At 42.5% G+C, this 22,839-nt stretch overlaps 1 protein-coding gene across 7 annotated transcripts in view; it reads right to left on the bottom strand.

The window, feature by feature from the left end:
- Positions 1 to 22,839, bottom strand: part of PDE1C (phosphodiesterase 1C) — a 1,852,914-nt gene that overhangs the window by 1,012,549 nt on the left and 817,526 nt on the right. For 6 of the 7 annotated variants that reach the window (XM_078688253.1, XM_078688254.1, XM_078688258.1 and 3 more), the window contains one exon: positions 17,297 to 17,323. The exons of the other annotated variant lie outside the window; for it this stretch is intronic. In XM_078688253.1, coding sequence (XP_078544379.1) covers positions 17,297 to 17,323 — 27 coding nt within the window. The remainder of the gene's footprint in view (positions 1 to 17,296; positions 17,324 to 22,839) is intronic. 7 annotated transcript variants of the gene reach the window in all.

The following is a 22,839-nucleotide window of genomic DNA, read 5'->3' as shown; positions in this document are numbered from 1 at the left end:
TGAACTCATTTGTTGGCTTTTAGGACACTGTGCACTTTACCACTGCTGACACGTGCTAAAGGGTTTGTGCCCTCTCCTTTAAACCTGTTAATATTGGCTCACACCCAATTGGCACATTTAATTGACTTGTAAGTCCCAAGTAAAGTGGTACTATATGTACCCAGGGCCTGTAAATTAAATGCTTCTAGTTGGCCTGTAGCACTTACTGTGTCACTGATGAACCTGGTCCTCTCTGCAGGGTCACCCCCAAACGTTTTCCTTTCACCCCTCCTTGTTACTGAACTCATTTTAGTTGGCTTTTAGGACTCTGTACACTTTACCACTGCTAACCAGTGTTAAACTGTTTGTGCCTGCTACTCTAAACATGGTAACATTGGTTTACACCCACTTGGCATATTTAATTTACTTGTAAGTCCCTAGTAAAGCGGCACTACATATACCCAGGGCCTGTAAAGTAAATGCTGCTGGTGGGCCTAATCGTGCCAGCTACTAAGATGCCCTTTAAAATCTGTCTCAGGCCAGCCATTTCAACCTGTGCATGTCGTTGTAACTGCCATTTTGACGTAGCAAAGTAAACCTTATACCAGATCTAAAACTCCCTTTTTCACATACAAGTCACCTGGAAGGTAGGGTTCATTGTATTTAAAAAGTTGAACATGTACATTTAAGTTTTACATGTCTTGATAGAGATAAGCTCCTAAATTAGTTTTTCATGACTGTGAGGCCTATCTCTCCCATAGGATAACATTGGGTTACCTTATTACATTTAATAAGTGATAACTTTTGTATGGAGGCAGGTAGGAATGTCATGTTTGGTGTCTAAGGAGTTGTATTGAAAAGCCCTCTTTAATGGTAAAGTCAGGTGATTTTATGTTACATTTTTGAAAATGCCACTTCTACAAAACTGGCATTTTCTTATCCTAACCATTTGGTCACTGTTAGAAATTGGGTTTCTGGTTGGCAGATGTGCGTACCTTGTCCAAGCAGGAACCACAATCCTAGTCAGGGGAAGTGTAGTACGCACTAAATGTTTACCTGTGGTCACCCTTTGGTAGCTTGGCACAGAGAAGTCAGACTAAACTAAAGAGGCAATGAAAGCACACACACAGTAATAAAGTGAAAACACCACAAAAGTACTCCACATAGGTTTAGAAAAATAGCCAATATTTATCTGAGTAAAACAGCCAAAATCCAAAACACACAATTCAATTTATGAATTTGGCAAGACTAAATCAAAATACAGTGCTTAGAAATCAATAGCTCTAACTGGGGCTATCTGGTTGCATTTGACTGGGGCAAATCCCAAAGTTCAGTCTGACCACGATGGAGCGTGGGCTGCATACAGGAGTCACGCAGACCCACTGACAGTACCTTGGATGCGTTGATGCTCGGGGATGATGCTCTAAAATAGGGATGTGATGCTTTACTGTTGCAGGTGAGGCATTGATTCCGTAGTCGGGCAAAGTCGTTCAAGTGTCGATGTCAAGAGTGATTTGTGTTGGTTCCAAGGCATCGGTGCCAAACTGCTTTGCTGAAAATGATACTTTGGTTGGTAGCCACGCAGGGCCAGGAATGTGTCAGTGTTGGGGACGGGGAGTCGCAGACGTCGGTGATGCGTTGCCCAAGACTCACGCAGCAACTGTGATTTGAAGGCACTGAGTCAGCAAAGTCAGGGCTGCGGTGTAAGTCGAGGTTGTTGTGTCCCACACACTTGGTGAGCAGTGTACACGGCTTCGTTGCAGGTAGTGGCAATGTGTTGATTTTGCTGGGAATACGCCGGTTCTGAACAACGCTTTGTGTCAATGAGTTGGTTTCTTGGGTTGCAGCAGCAGACACTCACTTTCAAGGATCCAGGGCTGTATTTGGTACCACTTGGCAGAGCAGGACTCACAGAAGAGGAGTGCAGGTGCTAGTTGCAAAATGCAGGTGTAGTCTTTGATGTCCCTAAGACTTCAGAAATAGGAGGAAAGCACAAACAAGCCCTTGGAGAACCTTTAGAGATACAGGATATAGAGAGCCCTCTCACTCCCAGGCAAGAAGGAGCAGGCAGAAGCCCAAAACAGTAATACAAGTGTCAGTCCCTCCTGGCAGCACAACAGCTCTTCTTCCTGGCAGAATGTCCTTAGTCCAGAAGTGTTCTGAGTATATGGTGTCAAAGGTCCGGTACTTAAACCCATTTTAGCCTTTGAAGTAGGGGAGACTTCAAAGAAAGGTCTTTGTAGTGCACAAGACCCTTCCCTGGCTTTAGACGCACTACAGGAGGGTTTGCAACCAAGATGTGTATTCTAGGGACAGGCAGAGGCACAGAATGGTTACAGTAAGAAAATGCTAACTTTCTAAAAGTGGCATTTTCAGACCGCCATTTTAAAAACTAACTTCATTAAAAGATGTGTCTTTCAATTTTGAGTCGAGAGACACCAAGATACTCTTCCTATCTTTTCCCAATTGAAAGTTGCACATGTAAAGTTAACCTATGGGAGAGATAGGCCTTGCTGTAGTGAAAAACAAATATAGCAGTGTTTCACGAACATGAGATCTAAAACTTCAAAGTACATGCCCTACCTTTTAAATTCACTGTACCCTCCACATGGGCTACCTAGGGCCTAATCAAGGGATGATTTATATGTAATAAAAGGGAAGGTTTGGGCCTGCCAAGTATTTGAACTTGCCAGGACAAAATAGCAATTTGAAACTGCACATGCAAGCCCTGCAGTGCAGTACTCATGTGTGTGGTGGCACTATCATTACTGTAGGCCCACTAGTTGCATTTGATATAAAATACCTGATCACATGTAATGCACTGTGCTAGAGACTTATTAGTAAATCAAATATGCCAATCATGGAGAAACCAAATGCCATTACATTGTAGACACAGAGTACATTGACTTTACCACTGGTCAGCAGTGAAAAAGTGCACAGAGTCCTAAAACAAGCAAAACAAAGTTCAGCACAAAGCCAAAACAGCAGGAAAAAATGTCTAAAGGAAGCCACAAGAAAAGATGCCAGGTCTAACAGTCGCTTCAGCTTGTATCCTGGGTCACATGCCTAAATGTATTTGGCAGTTGGCCTTTGTGTATTACTCACAATCAGTATCAAAATAGAGGATATGGGTATTGGCAGGATGAATCATCCTGACTTAATTAGGGGAGGCAGAGCTCGCACCTACTACACCTGTAATTCAAAGGCACTGGCCCAGATCACTCACAAATGACTTCACACTAGCCTATTGTGTCCCCAGACATATTGAGATCAGGGCCAGGAGGCAGGAAATTCCAGACACCTCTATAAGGGGAAAACTCCAAAAGCTTCTCCCACTGCAAAGAGGGAACCAGCTACATAATGGGACCCTCCTACCCACTCATCAGTACACTACCAGACTTGTGTATAGTTCAGAAGACGGATGCCCTGCAGCCCTGCTGTTTGAGGCCTGCTCTGCTTCCTGAGAAGGAAGACTAGACCTGCCCCCTTCTTCCCAGGCTGTGGTGATGCCAAGGGTCTGCTCTGACCTCATAATCTGTGCTACAGGGACATAACAAGCTCTAGAGGCCTCCCTCCAACTGTCCAGCTGATCTACTACAATTGGACCTGCCTGCACCTACATCTAGACCTACCCGAGCTAGGCCGGACTCTACTCAGACCCCCCAGGATATAGCGGCATGGATTAGCAAATTTAGTGGCACAAATATGGAAATTTAGCGGCACAAATATGGAAATTTAGCGGCATTTTTGCTGCACTTTCTTTTACTCATACTCACTCAGTTTCAGCCTTAAATCAAAGGAAACTTTTTTAGCAGAGTATTCCGCTGGAGGATCTGAATAGAACTAGGCCACCATTGCACTAGCAAGCATTAAGGTATCGATCCCCGTTTGATCTAGATTGGCATCCCCCTTTGATGACTCCTCCCTTCAAAAAAGTTACCCACTAGCAGCCAAGCTATGTAATTCAATTCCTGCAAAATAAGAATTGACCATCACTTGGTGTCCCAGAGAGCACTAGCACAATAGGTAAGCCATCCCCACACACACGCATAATTCCATAATGCAGATGACCAACTATATAAAAAGCTGGTAAACACAAATAGGTCTGTTATAACATACTCCACAACACCCATGCATCTGCACAGCAATGTACACCTCACCCTGTTTAAAGAATATCTTTGAACCTCACACCCTTCACACAACACCTCCCATATGTGGCAAACTACATTGAGCAACTCTAAAGGGGTGCACGGGAATAAGATGGAATTCGGAAGCTTTCTTGCCTTGTCAGGAGTAAGAAGCACTGTATAACTTCTGCAGTACAGGACAACATTAACATGGTCGAATAAAGATGATTTCACCTACTTGGCAGATTTGTATTTTATTTCCATAGCTGTGACCTAACCATAAGGGCACCAAGGTTATTAACAAGCACTAAGATATCCTAGAACCATGAAAGGGGCTTGTAACTATTTTAGCTTAGATCTTGAAGGAGTGAGTGGTGATGAAGGATAGCCACTGCTACCAAAAGGTAAATGCAATGAAAATACATAAGAAAACGAACAATACTAAGGTGTTTGGCACTTTTGTAAAAATCGCGGAATTTTTACAAAAGTGCCGATTTTGCGGGCACTTTTGTAAAAATCGCGGCATTTTTGCAAAAGTGCCGATTTCGCAGCAAACCGCGAAATCCTGGAGGGTCTGTCTACTGGAGTGAGTTCCTGAGCCTTAAGAGGTGCCTCCCAGGTCCTGAACCCTTGGTGTGTCATCAGTTGAACTCCTCCTTGAAGAAAATAGCGAATTGTCCAGTTCTCTCCAAGATCTTGCCATCTGTGCGACGACCAATGCAAAGCTCCAGTGAACTCGACTCTTTGTGCTAAAACGACTGCAATGGATGAGCAACAACGCAAGATCTACACTACGCACTACAGCATCGACAGCCGACAGTGCCCTCCAGCAATGACCGTCCGCGATGCCCGACAGGATTGTAACTGCTACACCAATGACCATCCATGATGCCCGGCCTACGCTTTGCACTAAAGCAAATACAATCCGCGATGTTCTCCCAGATCCTCGTGGCCCCTTCCACCGCAAATGGAACACTTCGGACAGGACTTCAAAATGTAACTTTTTCAGTAGGACTAACCTGATCGCAGTATCCAGCCCACACTCCATCATGGTTGGCCTGAACTTGTGACTTTCGGCTGGTCTCGCACAACCAGGTAGCCATGAGTAGTGCTTTGAGTTCTTAGGCACTATGCTCATCTGAAACCTTGAAAATTGGATATGGGCAGTTGTACTGATTGGGTTTTTGTTGTTTTGGTGTCAAATAATGTATTCAATTTTAATCTATTTTTCTAAATAGGTGTGTGGTTTTTCTTGTATTATGTTTTCACTTTATTACCGTTCAAGTGTTGCATACATTCTTTACACTTTTGCCATTAAGGTAAGCCTGACCTCTTTTGGGCCAAACTATGAGAAGGTTAACCACAGGTTAATTAAGTGACTTTTTGTGGTTCACATGACAAGGATTGTGGATGTTGCTTGAGTAGAGTTTCCCTCCCCTCAACCAACTACCCAGTTTCTCACAGCCATCCACCCAATTAGCCCTTTAAACATGTCTCAGGTCTGCCATTGTAGCTTTTTGTGTTGAGTTTTAAACTGCAATTTGGACCTGGAAAAATAAACATTTTACCAGGACTAAACACCCTTTTTATTACATTAGTCGCCCCTAAGGTAGGACCTAAACAGCCCATAGGGCAGAGTGCATTGTATTAATAAAGTTGGACATGTACCTTTAATTCTTACTGTCCTGGTAGTCCAAAAACTCCTACATTCATTTTTCACTACTGAAAAGCCTACCTCTCTCATAGCTTAATATTGGGATTTCTTATTGCATTTAATAGATGATAACATCTGTGTAGTAACAGGAAGGATTGTCATGTTTGTTGTCTGAAGAAATTACCTTCTTTAATGGTCAAGTTGGATTTTTAATCACGATTCTGAAAATGCTACTTTTAGAAAGTTGGAATTGTCTTGTCCTAACCATTTGGTGCCTGCATCCTGATCCTGGGTTACATGACCATGTGTAATTAGCAGTTGGTCTTTGTGTATTGCTCCCAGGCAGTGAGACAAAGGGAAGATAGGTGTTGCCAAGATGGGCCAATCTGATGTAATGAAGGGGACCTACCACACTTGCACATCACACAGGCTCTGCCTGAGCGCTCTCATGAAGGGGCTGTCACCAGGACAAGGAGGAAGGGGGTCCCTACCACCTCAGGGGAGTGGTAACCTCTAGAAGCTTCCTCCACTTCAAAGTGGGCACCAGGGATAAGTATTGGACCTCTGACAGCAACTCTTCAGTACACTTCTATACCTGTGGACTCTGTCAGAAAGAAGGACTGGTGTGCCCATAAAAGGACTGCCACTCTGATGTAATGTTGCTCTGTGGGACTGCTGCCCACTGCCCTGCTGACCTGCTGCCTACTGCCCTGCTGACCTGCCTGGATGAGAAGGACTAGACCTGCATCTGTTGAAACCAGGACCCCAGAGTGACTCAAAGGGTTTGGTGGCTGGCCTCCTGACTAGAGCCTCAGGCACAGAAGGCTCCAACAACCGTGAACCCAGCACCTGGACTCTGTAATCTGTGAGTCCTACCCCACCAATCGCTGCTACCCCAGTCCTGGACCCTCGAAAGTGGGCCTGGAGGTGCTCTGCCAGCCCTTTTGTGGATCCAGCACAACCAATACATCTCCTCTGCTGCGCAGCAAAAGCTGACACATCTGCTCTGCTGCGTGCACTTTCCCAATTCAAGGACTTCGAATTGCAGCCAGGTTCCCAATTGGAATCTCCACTGTGCGGTGCATCCCCGAAGCAGGCCCTCACAAGGCAAGTCTCTCATTGACAGGATCATTGAAGACAACGCAGGGCATTACATCGCAGCCTCGCAGCGCCTTGAATCCAACAGATTGCCTTGGTTGCATAGCGTATCCTGGACAACAGACTTCACATCGTATTCCCCCATTAACGGAATCATCGACAACAATGCAGGATCTCGCACTGCATCCTCACATCTCCTCGGAACCGACGTATCACCTTGCTGTGTGATGCATCCTTGATGCGGGACTATGCAACTCTTCACAACCAGGATTTAGGGAACTCTTGTTCAGCGGACCTTGCTGGGTTCCTGTAGATGGCTCGTACTCCATTGTGGTTGGCCTGAACTTCCCAACCAGTTACCAACAGTTGGCGAATCTTGCTTTTTAATGCTTTATTCACTGAAATCATTAAAATTGCATATCTCTGGTTCTACTGATTGGATTTTTGTTGCTTTGATATTGATTTATCAAAATGTACTCTATTTTGTCTAAATTGATGTGGGATTTTCCGGGTGTTGTGTTTTTACTTTATTACTGTTTTGAAGTGCTGCATAAATTCATTTCCTCTTCCTGACTGCTCTTTGCCAAGCTGTCAGTAGGTTGAGTATAGATTAATTTGGGGTTTGCTTGTGCCTCATCCTAACAAGGATTGTGGTTGCTGCTTGAGAAAAGTTTTCACTACTACCATCAACCAGTAACCCAATTTCTTACATAGGCAAATAAACACACACACCTGTGCACTCTGTCATGATAACACACACAGATGCACTTACACAAACGTAAACACGCTGACATGCAGACACACTCCCAGATACAAAGTGACACATGCAGAGACATACTAACATTCACACATGCAAACGTACTCACACACTGTCATACAGTTGATCATGCCACTAATGCCATCATAATCTCGCCAAACTGGTACACATCTGCCCTGATATATGTGATGTGATGTGATGTGATGTGATGTGAAAGGTATTTGTATAGCGCAACGTACACTATACAGTTCCTTGACGCTAGTGTAGAAAGAACGGAGGGCACCACCTGGGCAGGGCAAGGGAGTACATTGCAGCAACAGAGAAAAAAAGAGAACAATAAAGAGACTGGGGGAAAAAACACATTTTAATTGTACGCAATGCGAAACAGGTATTTGAATGGGTTGCTCGTTTTCAATTATTATTAACAGTTTTTGAAACGTTCTCATTTGCATCTATTCTTTAAAATACACTGCAGATTTGTGTTGTTCATGTTCCATTCTATCATACATTTTATCCCAAAAGTTGGGGGCTGGGGGGAAATGAAAAAGGTCATGCATGAAAAGGAATAACCGCAAACCTAAAATTCTAATATAGTGATGAAAAGAGGAAAAGCAACTAGGCAGATGAACAATTTAGAGCAGTGGTTGCGCTGTAAATCTTCTTTCTTATTCGACAATATCATTATTAAATTTCGTAAATCATGCCTCCACATTCTTTATCAGAAAACAAATCTTTATTGAGCCGATGTTGTATATTTATTATTAATTAGAGCCTAAATGGCCTTAAAAACGCGTCCGAATACCATAGATGGCGCCAACAATGGGCAATAAAGTTTAAACCCCAGACAGAATATTTCAGAGTGATCAAATTTCTCACACTGGCTTGAACTTCCTACGTTTGTTTTCCCTGTTTGACCCAGGCATCATGGAAACAAGACTGTGTATTATAAATTGGACGCAAATATCCTTTCTAGCCAAAGAGGCATGTCTTCAAAATGAAACATTTTGTTGGCTGTTTATGACATGAGCACACCCCCTGCCTGGATTGACTCAGAAAGTCACAAATTCAGTACTCAGAAATTTCACAAAGGCTCCAGGTCCAAGTGAGCTTGCCAAAATCCTTCGAGCTCTGCTGGCTGTGCTCAAATTCTGGGCCCGGCCGACTGAGTAATCCCTCTCGTCAACACAAGACCTTTCGATCATCGGAGTGAGGAGCCAACGCACTGAGCAGGGCCACATGCCAGTGAAATGCAAATGCTAAACATGTAATAGAGTTTGCACCAATGCATGGGTGTAATTGAATTTCTGGTTCTAATAATAGGCTTTAATTAAATAATGTGTATTTTGAATGTGTAATTTGACTGTCAGAGCAACAGCAGAGATCACATGTGGTGTCTTTGTACCAGCCAGTAATAACCACGGGAGCTGTTGATTAGCAGCATACTGGTAGCCTCATTTCCTTGTCTGTTTAGGTCAGGCTGCCAGCATTTTCATTAATTCTTTGACAGATGTGGTTGTCATGTGCACGACAAGCGCTGAGGAAAAGCAGGGAGGGAGTAAATGGCAAGTGCCTGGCTGGAGCCACTGCTACTGTGCCACATTATAGTCAACTCCAGTCTTCTGGCTGAAGTCTTGTTTTCTTACCTCATGTATCCTGGTTTTGCTTTTATTGGGCTTACAATGCATCACGTCTGATTGGACATTCAGAGCCCCCGTGTAAGAGGCAAGGGGAAGCCTGCTTCTATCGTGAGCACAGAAGCACATTTGTGTGGTCATGCAGTGAGTTTCCTCTAGCTTCTTCACAAGTAGCAAAGTACATTTCTTTTGCTAGCTCAATTAAAACATTGTTTTGGTTTTGCCACAAAACTTTAGCACCTTTTTCCTGATGAGAAGGGTAGCAAAGATTTCAAAACAAGGCGTGAGGATCAGATTAAATGTAAGTAGAATTATATACCCTGGAGTGCATGGGTAGTGTTATTGTATCCATACTTGTGCTGCAGCCTTACTACAAGCAGTCTGTTGGCTGATATGTATCTGAAGTGTTGTGTTTTAAATCACTTGTTTGCCACTGGTTGATCTGTTGGTATTCAAAACTTTAGCATGAACATTATAAATCATGAGTATCCTACATAAGAAGATGCCTCCTTAAGGCGGGCTTGTTTATCCAAGGGAAGGGAAACCACTTCTCTCAGCGTGCAATAGGAAAAATTGTGCTTGGGTTACAGATAGATCTACATTGTAAAACAAGGACATCAATTTCCTCAAGGTCACAGACACTTTCCTGGGAAGAGATGCCTCAAATAGCAAGTCACCTCAACAGGGATATGTCTGGGTTCTGTTCCACATGAATAAACACACCTGCGTTGACCTTCCTGGTGAACAATGCAGACAGACAAATCTCCACTAACAAGAAGACAGGATTGTGCCCAAGATCACATCACCAACTTGATGTTCTCCATAAGGGTTAAATAGATGCAGGTCCAGAATATTATGTAGATTGAACAATCTCTTGCAGGTACCAAAATATCTGCATTAACAAAAAACATTGTCTGCTTTGCTTTCAGCACATATTCTATAGCATTTATGATCTAGCGATCAGAGTTGGGTCATTTATGCCAGGATGTAACACAAAGCAAAAGCCTGCTGAATCAACACACACAATGTCAGCTAAGGCTGGTAAACAGCAATAACCTCTTGGAGCTGTGCCTATCATAGATGTGGTTGTTATTGTGGCATCTACATGGCTATAGGTGGAAATCAGCAGTTCCACACCTTTGCTGTGAATAGAACACAACATGTCTAAAGTGTCTCTCATTAAAGGCATGAGAAGAGCATCATTAAAGGGTTGTAACTCTTCCTAAATATTTAAACAATTTCTTCTTAAAAAAAATCTAGACATGCTTGAGAGAGAAAGATACATCACTGCAGTTAGAATGTATGATGTTACAACGCATACATTTACAACGCATGCCTTTACAACACAGTTTTTACATCGCAACATCCTTTACAATGCATTCCTTTACATCGCATTTTTAGAAACTACCTTTACAATGCATTTCATTACATTGCATAATACCTTTACTATGCATACTAAGCATGGGCGGATTTTGCGGATCCACGATTCGCGGATTTTGCGTATTTACGGATCTGCGGATTTGGGGCGGGGCTTCCATGCGAGTGCACATGCCTCTTGTGTATATAAAAGGTCAGAGACCGTTCAGAGCAGCAGATGAAGATACAGAAGCTCCTGGCCACAGGAACAGCACGAGGATTGCGCTCGTGAAAGTCAAGGATGCAAAGGCCTCTGTCCAGCATCACAGCTGATTTTCGATGGTATATTTGGGAAGAAGGCACATCTGCCCAGCCTTGAATGACAACGCTCACGATTGTTTTTGGGCTGATGAATGAGTCACTGAATTTAAGCTTCAACTAGGGCACATGCTTAATTGATATCTGTAAGTGCCTCTGGTTGAGGTTTAATTTTTGTGCCAGGACCATCGTGCCAGAATGAACCCTGCCCTTCATATTTATTCAAGAAGACGCCACCGTTTTGTGCCATACCTCTACTCAACTGGAGTACTTTATACTGGATAATCAGTAAGTGCTACCTCGTTGGGTAAAGGTATAGTGCTTTTACTACACTACAGCTGCCTAAAGTGCCAGAGAGTTGTCTACAGCGACCAGGTGTGTGTTACTATGCAATCGCGCCGAAGGGCGCAGGGGTCCCTTGAGTGAGCTATCATAGTGGGTAAATGGCGGGAAGACGGTGCACACCGCGAGTGTGTGGGCGGGGCCAAACGGACGGGGCTTCCATGTGAGTGCACATGCCTCTTGTGTGTATAAAAGGTCAGAGACCGATCAGAGCAGCAGATGAAGATACAGAAGCTCCTGGCCACAGGAACAGCACGAGGATTGCGCTCGTGAAAATCAAGGATGCAAAGGCCTCTGTCCAGCATCACAGCTGATTTTCGATGGTATATTTGGGAAGAAGGCACATCTGCCCAGCCTTGACAACGCTCACGATTGTTTTTGGGCTGATGAATGAGTCACTGAATTTAAGCTTCAACTAGGGCACATGCTTAATTGATATCTGTAAGTGCCTCCGGTTGAGGTTTAATTTTTGTGCCAGGACCATCGTGCCAGAATGAACCCTGCCCTTCATATTTATTCAAGAAGACGCCACACCTTCCGGCCTGTTGTAACTATTTTACGATGGCGCCGGCAAGCTGCCAGCGCCATCCTAAAATAGTTACTAAATTAGCTTCAACAGGAAACTCTAATAGATAAAATAAAGCAGGTGCTCGAGCACCTGCTTTATTTTATCTATTAGAGCTTCCTGTTGAAGCTAACTTAGTAACTAATTTAGGATGGCGCTGGCAGCTTGCCGGCGCCATCGTAAAATAGTTACAACAGGCCAGCAAGGCTTGAACTTTTGCCCCCGGAATCCGTCGCTCGCGGATTTGCGAATTCGCGGTAAATTCGCGGGAGTTCGCGAATCGCGAATTTACCGAAAATTCGCAAAATCCGCGAGCGTAACGGATTTTCTGCCCATGCTTAATGCATACCATTACAATGCATACCATTACATTGCATTTAAGGTAGGTATTGGATAGTATAGGGGTAGAACAAAAGATATGGAAAAGTCGCACAGCTATATTTTAGAAACCAAAAGTTAGTAACTTCTAAATCCACAGTTTTAAAGTTCGTGAGGTTTGCTGTCAGGGAGGCGTCTCTTGCCAAAGACGTCCAGTAAAACATGAAATCGTGCTGCCAATAGAAACTAGAAGCATCCCCTGGCGCTCCACTCTCAAATAAATTCAAGTTGATTTAAAGAAAAGTTCATTCAATCGTTTGAAGTGATCTCAAGTTTATATATACAAGTTCATTTTGGAAGTATTTCTCCTTCAGTTGTATACTTCATTAGGTAACATTCCATGATCAAAAAACAACACATTTATAAGTCCGATGCATTTCGGGCTTAATGCCCTTCCTCTGGGACAACAACTAGAAGCAAGACAAAAAGAAATTCTATTCAAATCGCTGTAGATGTGACATCATATTCAAAACAAAAACATTGCATTTCGTGTGTAACACTAAAAGATATCGTGCTCGTACCCATCGTGCTCTCCCATTGTGTGCGTGCATACAAAAACTTCAACAAAATATTGGTGGACTCACGTGTTGTTCGTATTCAAACTCACTTGAAGTCAATGAATAATGCTGGGGTTTAAACAAGGAAATGCGTGAATGTCAAGTATAGAGCGAACGTCTATATCAGAGTTATGAAAACACTGTTACAATTTAACTTACTTGTGGTACGCATTAGCGTCTCCTGTGTGTATCGAATGGTTTGCCAAACGCGTCTGGCGCGAAACTGTTTGAAAGGACTAAACCATTCATATCGAGTTTAAGAAATCTGTGAGATTCCTGTTTGGAGTAAGGATACTGACAGGAATAACACCCTTCACTACCACAGCTTCCACCAGGAATCTCTCAAAAGACACCTACCACTATCGCAAATGATGCGGGCAAAACGGATCACGTCAAACCCAGAAAAAGCAAAGAGTACCATCAGAGAGATGGGTGAAAGATTCCACGCTAGAGGATATCCAGAGTTCATAATCAATGAAGCTGCACAGAAAACAGAAAGCTTACGCAGAACGGATCTCTTGACAACAAAACATAAGCCCCAGTTAGACAGAATGACAGTTGTGTCTAAATACTCCACTGCGAGTTTCAACTTTAAGAAGATTATCAACCATCACTGGAATATTCTCAAAGCAGAACCTGATTTTAAACAGACTTTTGACAATCCACCGATCTTTTCTTTCACCAGAAATAGAAATTTTGGAGAAATTTTGAAATCTACCATCACAGACTCCAAATTATATCGTGGTACCCGTCCATGTCTACAATGTGGCAACTGTAATAACATCATGAGAGGTAATCAAATAGTACATCCGATGAAGGGTCATAAAATCAAATTGAGAGTTAATGCGACCTGTGACACATCGAACTTGATTTACATGCTGAAATGCCCTTGTGGCAAGGTATACGTCGGCAAGACCGAACGTAAAATAAAAACAAGACTCAACGAGCATAAATCAAACATAAGAACAAAGAACTTAAAATCAACTGTAGCGAGTCATTTTTCTGAAGCCAACCATAACATTTCACAACTTCAGTATGTGGTTCTTGAAACCATTGAAAAAATAGAGGGCAGAGACAATAACCGTTTCCTTCTTCAAAGAGAGAACCATTGGATTTATTTACTTAACTCCAGCAAGCCGAACGGTCTTAATGATCGTATAGAATGTGCATGCTATTTGTGAGACTGATTCATGAATTTTCAGTACCCTTTTGAATTCCTTTGCCAGTTGGAATCGAACAGGGACCGATCTGCATATCCAACTTCGTATATTTGTATATTTTTTGTAAAGCATGTGTTCATTTTGATTACATTATGCATTGTTATGTATTTTCACCTTCGCAATAGATCCGATATATTTGGTTGTTTTGATGAAGTTGATCACCTATTGGTTGACTTCCGATCACGTGGTCGGAACTTCGCCCAATTACGTTACATTTTACTCCAAACAGGAATCTCACAGATTTCTTAAACTCGATATGAATGGTTTAGTCCTTTCAAACAGTTTCGCGCCAGACGCGTTTGGCAAACCATTCGATACACACAGGAGATGCTAATGCGTACCACAAGTAAGTTAAATTGTAACAGTGTTTTCATAACTCTGATATAGACGTTCGCTCTATACTTGACATTCACGCATTTCCTTGTTTAAACCCCAGCATTATTCATTGACTTCGAGTGAGTTTGAATACGAACAACACGTGAGTCCACCAATATTTTGTTGAAGTTTTTGTATGCATGCACACAATGGGAGAGCACGATGGGTACGAGCACGATATCTTTTAGTGATACACACGAAATGCAATGTTTTTGTTTTGAATATGATGTCACATCTACAGCGATTTGAATAGAATTTCTTTTTGTCTTGCTTCTAGTTGTTGTCCCAGAGGAAGGGCATTAAGCCCGAAATGCATCGGACTTATAAATGTGTTGTTTTTTGATCATGGAATGTTACCTAATGAACTATACAACTGAAGGAGAAATACTTCCAAAATGAACTTGTATATATAAACTTGAGATCACTTCAAACGATTGAATGAACTTTTCTTTAATTCAACTTGAATTTATTTGAGAGTGGAGCGCCAGGGGATGCTTCTAGTTTCTATTGGCAGCACGATTTCATAGTATAGGGGTAAACATTACTATTCTAACTACAGGGGGTGCAACAGTAGGGTAAGTGTTGGATAGTGTAGGGGTAAAAATTACTATTCTAAATCCAGGGGGTGCAATACTAGGGTAAGTGTTGGATAGTGTAGGGGTACTATGCGTTGTAATGGTATGCCTTGTAATGCCTGCGTTATAGTGACATGCAATGTAGTTTCATGCGTTGTAATGGTATGCGTTGTAATGCCTGCGTTGTAGTGACATCGTTGTAAAGGATGTTGCGATGTAATGACTGCGTTATAAGTGTAGTGCGATGTAATGACTGCATTGTAAAGGTTGTTTCCCCTGCAGTTATCATCATTTTTTAGAGGCATGAAAGAGGGAACCACAAGGCTCTTGCCCTTTGTCAACCCAGGTGGCCACAGGAAGATACTCCACAGGAAGCAAGTTAGAGTGCTCGCTCCCTAATTCAATAGATTCAAAAGAGATGCAACTTCTGGAAATGTCACCACCGTTTTCACAGTGGGACCTTTCATCCAGAAGAGTCTGCACAGACTTCACAGACACCATCATGAAGTGCTCTGGGGCTTAAGCAGTGTCAATCAAAGATTGCTCTTCTCATTACAATTCCCCTTTTTATTGATCCAATTGGCAAACAGGCTCAGCTACGATAGTAGCAAAAAGAATTGCCTATACATGGAACTCCTTGGCTCTACAAGGGTTCTGAGAACCCTGTGTGTGCCATCATTTTACCATTAGCTTCCATAGGCACTAGAGTGGCGCTGGAATCGATCGAGGTACAGTGAAAAATCAAATGAAAGATGAACATTTAGAAAACAAGCAGTTCCATATTCACCTACTTTTAGCCTGTTATAAAGACAAAAATGGTGCAGACTGCAGGGAATAGGCAAAAAACATTTCACATTCCAACATAGGCAGGAAAGGCAGGGAGATAAAAGGCAACAATGAATCAAAGTCAAAAAGAAAAGATGAAGAGGCTGCGAATGCACTAGGGGGGTAGCCAGAAATGTAGGATTATAAAAAATAATCAATGAAAACAAGAATTTGTCCCCTTATGACTTTAAATTCATTGACTAAGTTGTTACTTGTGTTCATCTTACAGTATTATGTGGTCGCGGGTTTTACTTTCATCAAATCCCTAGAATATGATGAGGCATTGCCTTCTCTTACACCAGGCTTCTACTGAGCTAAACTAAACCTAGAGGTTACAGGTAGCAGCAGCAGCAGTTAGCAGCAAGGGCAGGCAGCTGCTGGGGGACTGGTGCTTCAAAAACACTCGCAGGGATCTGGAGAGTAGAGCAGGGGTAGGAGCAAGATCCACCATCAGGTATCTCTGCAATTCAGGGTTTGCCACACCAAACATAAGCGCTTGATAATGGGAACTATGGACACAATGAACCAGAGTAGCACTGATGCTCACCTTGCACAGGGACTTAATAGGATAAGGAAACTGCTATGACATTCGGGAAGGGAGGCCATTCCATAGCATGATGGTATACTCATGCCATGGACAACCACTAGGATTTTGGAGTGACTAGGGGGAGTAAAGAAATAAAGGGAAAGGGTCCATAGGGTGGTCAATTACTTGGCGTGGGGGAACAATGCATCGCTGGATGTGGCTTGTCAGAGTGCTGCTACTGCTGTCTGCTACCACAGTCATGTATTGATTTACACAGGGGATTAATCTGCCATGTTTACAGCAATGCATAGAAATGGAGGAGATCTTCTGCACAATAATTGGAAGTGTTGAGGAAGCATATGGGGATGGAACTTGCCCCTTCCTTACCCTCTGTGCTGACTTCTACAATCATCACGGCACCAAGTGCACCGTCTGATGGGGTGTGCCGCAAGGCGCAAAAAAGGCAAAAGAAGCCCCCACCAAATGTTTACTCTCCCTGTGGAGCTTCTCATCTTTTGTTCTTTCAAAACTCTTTATTCATTGATGCTCCTGATAAACACAGAGTGCTTATCAAGAGATTTCAAGGTGTCGGTCTGTATACTTTCCTCCGTGTGCAGTAGTTGGAACATACATGCAGAATTTTGCTGAACACAGATAGAGATGCTACAGTTTAATGTTCTCTACTTTTAAAAATACAGGCTTAGTGAAGGCATTTGCAAGACTTCCTTTCCCGGGGTGGACGTATATGCAAATGCATTTCATTTGCACAAATGCAAGACAGCAATCAACGTTTAATTACAGCCTGGGTAGTGATGAAAGATAAGAGAGGCAGGAGGATGGAAAGAGCTGAGAGTTCCTTTATTGGGTTAATCCTTTGGCGAGAAGCAGATTTTTCCAGAATAAACTGCCGTGATGTTTACATTCACAACATGCCCTTCTTCAGACTTTAGAAGTGGGCCTGGGTGAGCTGCAATACAAAAGCACTCATTCTATGGAAACATGCTCCTTACCTCTGTGATGTTTTCTTGTACTTTCTCCTACAAGGAAAAACAAACAGAGACATGAACAAAGGAGAAAAACAGAAAGTTTGATTAAGAAAGAGCACAGTGGGGAGTCTCTTTCTTTGAAGGTATGGACACTGGGAGAAAGTGCACACAACACTGAAGTGGATGAAGCAAACAAAGTGGCAAGACCATCATCTCAGCATGGACCAATTCCTTGGTTGCCGGGTGCAAGCACAATGCGTCATCGTGAAAGGTGCGTGAAATGAATACAACATATTCAGAGGAAGAAAATGCACTTTCTAAATAGGATAGGGTAGGGAAGGTGAGAATTTTACAACAAGGAGGTGTAGAGGACCAACAAACTAGTTACACATAGTTCATAGTGTCATGCTGTTTTATATTTTGTTGTGTTAGGCTTTAGCGGGCAAAAAATCATATGGAGGTTGGGTTAATGGCATTGCATCAGTGTGTAGCATCAGCCTATCTCAAGGTGCTTGCTGCCTACAAGGAAAGATGTGGATTGTCTACTCTCGAAATATGACCCTCACTTGAGTCTTTGCTGCAGGTGGCTGTGTTTAGCTTTAGTGTTGTGTGTCGTTCTTCGTGTGATTGGTTAGTATCAACTTCAACTCACTATTTAGATAGGGCTTCCAGAATGACAATCCTTTTCTATGGGAGCAGGTACAGTGAGAAGCCCAACACAATAAACTGCAAAGAACCAAGGTGACTTCATGAGGTAGCTGAAAACAATACTGTTTATACAGTACTAGCACACTAGATAATGTTTTCTACAACTGCACAACTTCTGTCTAACCACAATGACAAGCAATACCAGAAAGCATACAAGCTTACCAACTCACGTTTATTTGTACCTAAAGTATATTTTGTTGTACAGTACTCTAGACTCTATAGAGTCTGCCCACACTTAGTAAAATAAAAAGAAACAAAGCAGCCATTTACTGACTGGGGTGAGGATCACCAAACTAATTGAAGTATATGCAGAAATTAAGTATGAGCCATGCTAACTATTAAAACTAAACAGCATTCAACTAACTGCAGTAGAGGTGCTCTTGTTATTTGCCAGTGACATTTCCCTGTGTTTGATATTTGTTTGATTGTTGTGCATGCTGATTTCCTGAAACAATGGTGTGTATTTTATGGAGGCAGTAGATGTTTTCTAGCATCTAAAGTGTTGACCACAGAGCACACAGCTTTGGATTACAAAAAATAGTGTGATTCTTTGCAAATCAGTTCATCTCCCTGTGCCTCAGATTTAAAATACTGTAATGTATTAAAGTAAACAAAACGAATGCGTGGTAGGTAGTATGGTCACAATTACCTATGTTAATCCCTCACTTTTCTCAACCCCTTCAATCAGGACAAGGTTTGATTTTTAATCCAGTGTCATCTGAATCCAAATCCAACAATATATATTACTTCAGGTATTTGATACAACAATGAGCTATATTCAAGGAGCGATGGAGAGCTTTGAGACGGTTTCTTTGCAGCAAGAGCAATATATATGTTTTCTTTAGACATGTTTTCTATGCCATTCCACTTGTTCCAAAGAATTTGAAAAATAGATTTCGTTTGTACCCATGCTACATCTATTCAGTCTTAGGAGCTCTGCCATAAAAGGTTTGTGCACTCCTCAACTCATATATGCATACACATGCTCCATGCAGGCGGATTATCAACTTGGTTGAAAATGTTCGTGAGTACATTTTGGTCATAGAGAGCATTGTTTAAAATGTATATCTGCCATAGATTTTCACACATACTCTAGGGATTCCTTGGAATCCGCAAAATTTGGGAAATGTACTCCAAACTTAGGTGGAAACTTTTGGTAGTAGAATTTAAGCCCTACAATCTGAGTCATATAATGTGTCTTTTTTCATGTCCATTAGCTGCCATTCACTGTCATTTCTGGGGGGAAATTTTCTGATGTGAACAATATATGAGGAGTTTTCTGGGGGTTTTGGTCTAAAGTCACAAACAACTAGTTGAGTTCCCGGATGAAAGGGGTTGGACTGCATTGGCAGGATTAGAGTCAACGATGTGAAAGCCTTTGAACTATCACCTCCCCGGTTTGCTTCTCTATTCTAAATAGCTTCTGTTGCAGAGATATAAAATCAACCTAATCATCTCCACAAGTGAATGACGACTTGTCTTAACCCACCTTTCACAGAACCACCTTAAAAGAGTTTATACTTTTGACCACCTATTGATCCTCCTACTGCTTTCTGAAGAGGCACAATGTGCAATTTGTGGCTGTGGTGGTGATGGAGGCAATATTTATGCAGGACCTGCTTTCCTTGGTGAGTTTTGCCCTGTGAGAAACCCATCATGCAACATTGAAAGCAATAGAAACGGTCTTCGTGTAGCATTAAACACACAAAAGGTTATGGGTGGATGCTTTAAAATAGCCTAACCACTGTCAATCACTCAGAGTAACCTTCACCCTGTGCCACTCTAGACAGAGGCATGCCTTATGCAAACATGTACTGACCTGTCTTCTGATGGGAAGAGTCCCTGCTGAACTCCCAGGTGAAGACCCCTCGGATAGAGAACGCAAGCAACCCTAGACCCCCTCCAGCCCTATTAGGCCTCGTGAATCATATAGTATTAGCCAATTCTGGGGGGAGAGGTGAGAAATCAATACCACTCTGGTGGCATATAACATCGTTGAACCATCTCATCCCCCTGTCCCTCAGTTATTTTGAGAGCAGCAAGAGCTGTGCCAGCACCTGCGGTGGCATAGAGGTGATGCGCAATCCCAAGGACAAATTTACCACGCCGAAGTCCAATGTCCTGATCACTTGGATGATTCCGAAGACGGGGATGAAAAAATGCACCTCGGAATCAAAGGACCAAATCACAGGAAATGAGATGTGAAAAGCATTTAGCGTGTGTTTGACCCTCCCGTCGTTCCATTTTAAAACCATCGCAATTCGCATTTGATTTACTCACTGCAAGATAAAGGGGAAGTCTGAAGGCCAAAGCTCTTCCTCATCTGCTGTCATTTTCCAGAAAATGAAGCATGGTCACGTTCATCAAAAGCTCTAAATAGATCTCAAGAAAATAAATTGGCTGGAAATTGCTTTTCTGATGCCTGCTCTAGCTGATGCATTGGTAGATACTTGCGCCCTGGAGCAAATTAGCACACTCTTGTCTGATTCATGTTTTCAAAATATTTTTCAGAACTTAAATAGAAAAATGGCGGTTCTTTTATAAGAAGTAGAAAATGCAACAGGAGTCCTAGCTTGCCTTAGCTCTGTGTGCACTAAAAACATTATCCCCCTGGGATTTGCGGCCCTTTGTAAAGCATTTTCACTAATGCGAACAAAGACTGAAGATAATGCAGTAATGACTACATGACCTCAATGCCGGGCAGCCTGACTGGCTGTGCATCCCAGCATCATCTCTGAATGTAAACAAAAGCTCCCAGCTCTTTCGAAAACAGCTTCAATGAAAAGCTGTCACTACTCAGTGCATAACCTACTTTCTCTCCATTTATATCCACCTTAGAGTCAGGAATCTTGCATATCCCTGCTCTGAAATCAATCCAGCACTCGCTGTTCAAATGGGCACGTCTTTCTGACTGAGCCTGAAAATACGATGTAGACACAGCGGTCTTCCAAATGGGGAGAAAATGAGATGTCATAAATGTTCATTTGGAACAATGTATTTTACTTCGATGTCATGCCATGTTCTTTTCACAGAAATATTATATAACTACCAACTGAAATAAACAGAGCGGTTCTATGGAATGGCTATTTAGTAGTGTCAAAGAAGAAATTAGTCAATCTTCAATCACTGGACTGCCAGGGAGGGCCAAGAACTCATGCTTGTTACATTCCTCCGTGGAATGCATGATCTCTGAATCTATCATTCTGGTAGATTTAATTTTTAAAACATTTCCACAATCATGCATTTTAAAGGACGCTCTCTCAAATGAATTCAAATGCTGGAAAACATATTTTGATAGGCAAAATATTGTAGGCCAAGACATGAAGTTTCCATTTGTTAACTGAGGTATTGTCCCTCTTCACTCTCCAGTCTTTGGCGCGTGTTGTATTGTTTGGCAGTGGTGCGGGTCAGTGGCATAACAAAAATTTAAGGGCCCCCCCCTGCAATGTATGCAGAGGGGCGCCCGCTCCGCATTTTATCTGGAGCGCTCAGACCCAAGTACTGTGCTGAGGAGGCCCCTTACAGCTGGGGGGCCCTGCGGGGGATGCGGGGTCCTGAGTTATGCCACCTGGTTAGGGGAGCAAAAGAAAGAAAAGGTAAAGGGGCAGCCAATACTATTGTTAACTAAACATTGCTGAGCATCATCCAACCAGTATTAGCCCTCATGCCTGAAACCTGATCGAAGGATGATGTAGCTCAGCCTGATAAAAGTGACTGACCATAGCATCAGCGCCAAAGATATAGTGCCTATGCAATACAGAGAACATACCAGAGACATCTATTGATAAAAACAATACACTGCCACCAAAACAATTACCAGCTTCATTATTTCTTATTGAATAAAGTGCAAACATAGCAGGTTTCTACTGGCCGTTCAGACTCTGTACAAATCGTGCTATGAAATCCAGAACGACTGGCATATCTGTTTAGCAGATCGCAAGAGGTAGAAGAGCAGGGGTGGCCTTAGGCATGTGCAAGCTGTGCACCTGCACAGGGCCGCCAAACCCCAGGGGCCGCCACGCCAATATATATCCTTAATATAATAATCCTCTGAGGATGGATACATATTTGTGTGGTGGCCCGTGGCAGGGATTTGGCGGCCTCCGGCTCTAATCCACTTCCAAACACCCTGACCCACCCCCTCTTCACTGGCCTCCGCGCCTGCGTTCTTCCGGGGGCCCCCTACCTACGCTCCTTGCCCAGGGCCGCCATGAGCATAAGAAGTGACTCTGGCACAAGGAGAAACTCACTTCAAACCAGTTTGCACTTCAAATCACTAGAATAGCAAGGTATCATCCTCAGATGCCCTTGAATGAAAGGTGAGTGGACTGGGTGAGTGTTTAGAAGTGAAGTAGCCACCTGTGACATGTCAATTTGGTGAATGTCAGCAAGAAGTTTCTTTCATTTTTTATGACGTATGGATACTATAAATATGATTGGATAGTGTAATAGTGAAAAGTATGAATAGAGGGAATCGGGACGTAAATGTATTTTTCAATTCAAATAATTTTTACTGAACAATTTTAAAGCATATGTTTGTGCACAACTTATTTTTTAAAGTATGAAAGTTGGTAAACAGTTTTGCAAGGAATGTTGTCTTTCCTTAAATGGATTTTTGCAGGGATGAATGTGAACCTTTACTGTCTTTTGCCATATTTGTGTAGAGGTTGTAATGTTTTTAGTTTATTATGCATTGTTTATATTTTCATATTATCATGTGGAAGTGTGTTCATGTCCTTAATATGCTGCATCTGTCTTTTTTCTCCACTTTGTAGATGCTTGATGAATTTTTTAATTTATGGAAGATCTATTTGCATTAATCCTGAGGAAAGTGGAATCTATAGGTCAATTCCACCGAA

Source organism: Lissotriton helveticus, chromosome 4_1, assembly GCF_964261635.1.
Source record: "Lissotriton helveticus chromosome 4_1, aLisHel1.1, whole genome shotgun sequence".
Taxonomy (NCBI): domain Eukaryota; kingdom Metazoa; phylum Chordata; class Amphibia; order Caudata; family Salamandridae; genus Lissotriton; species Lissotriton helveticus.
Note: the sequence above shows the minus strand (reverse complement) of the source record. Positions and strands in the feature narration are given on the sequence as shown.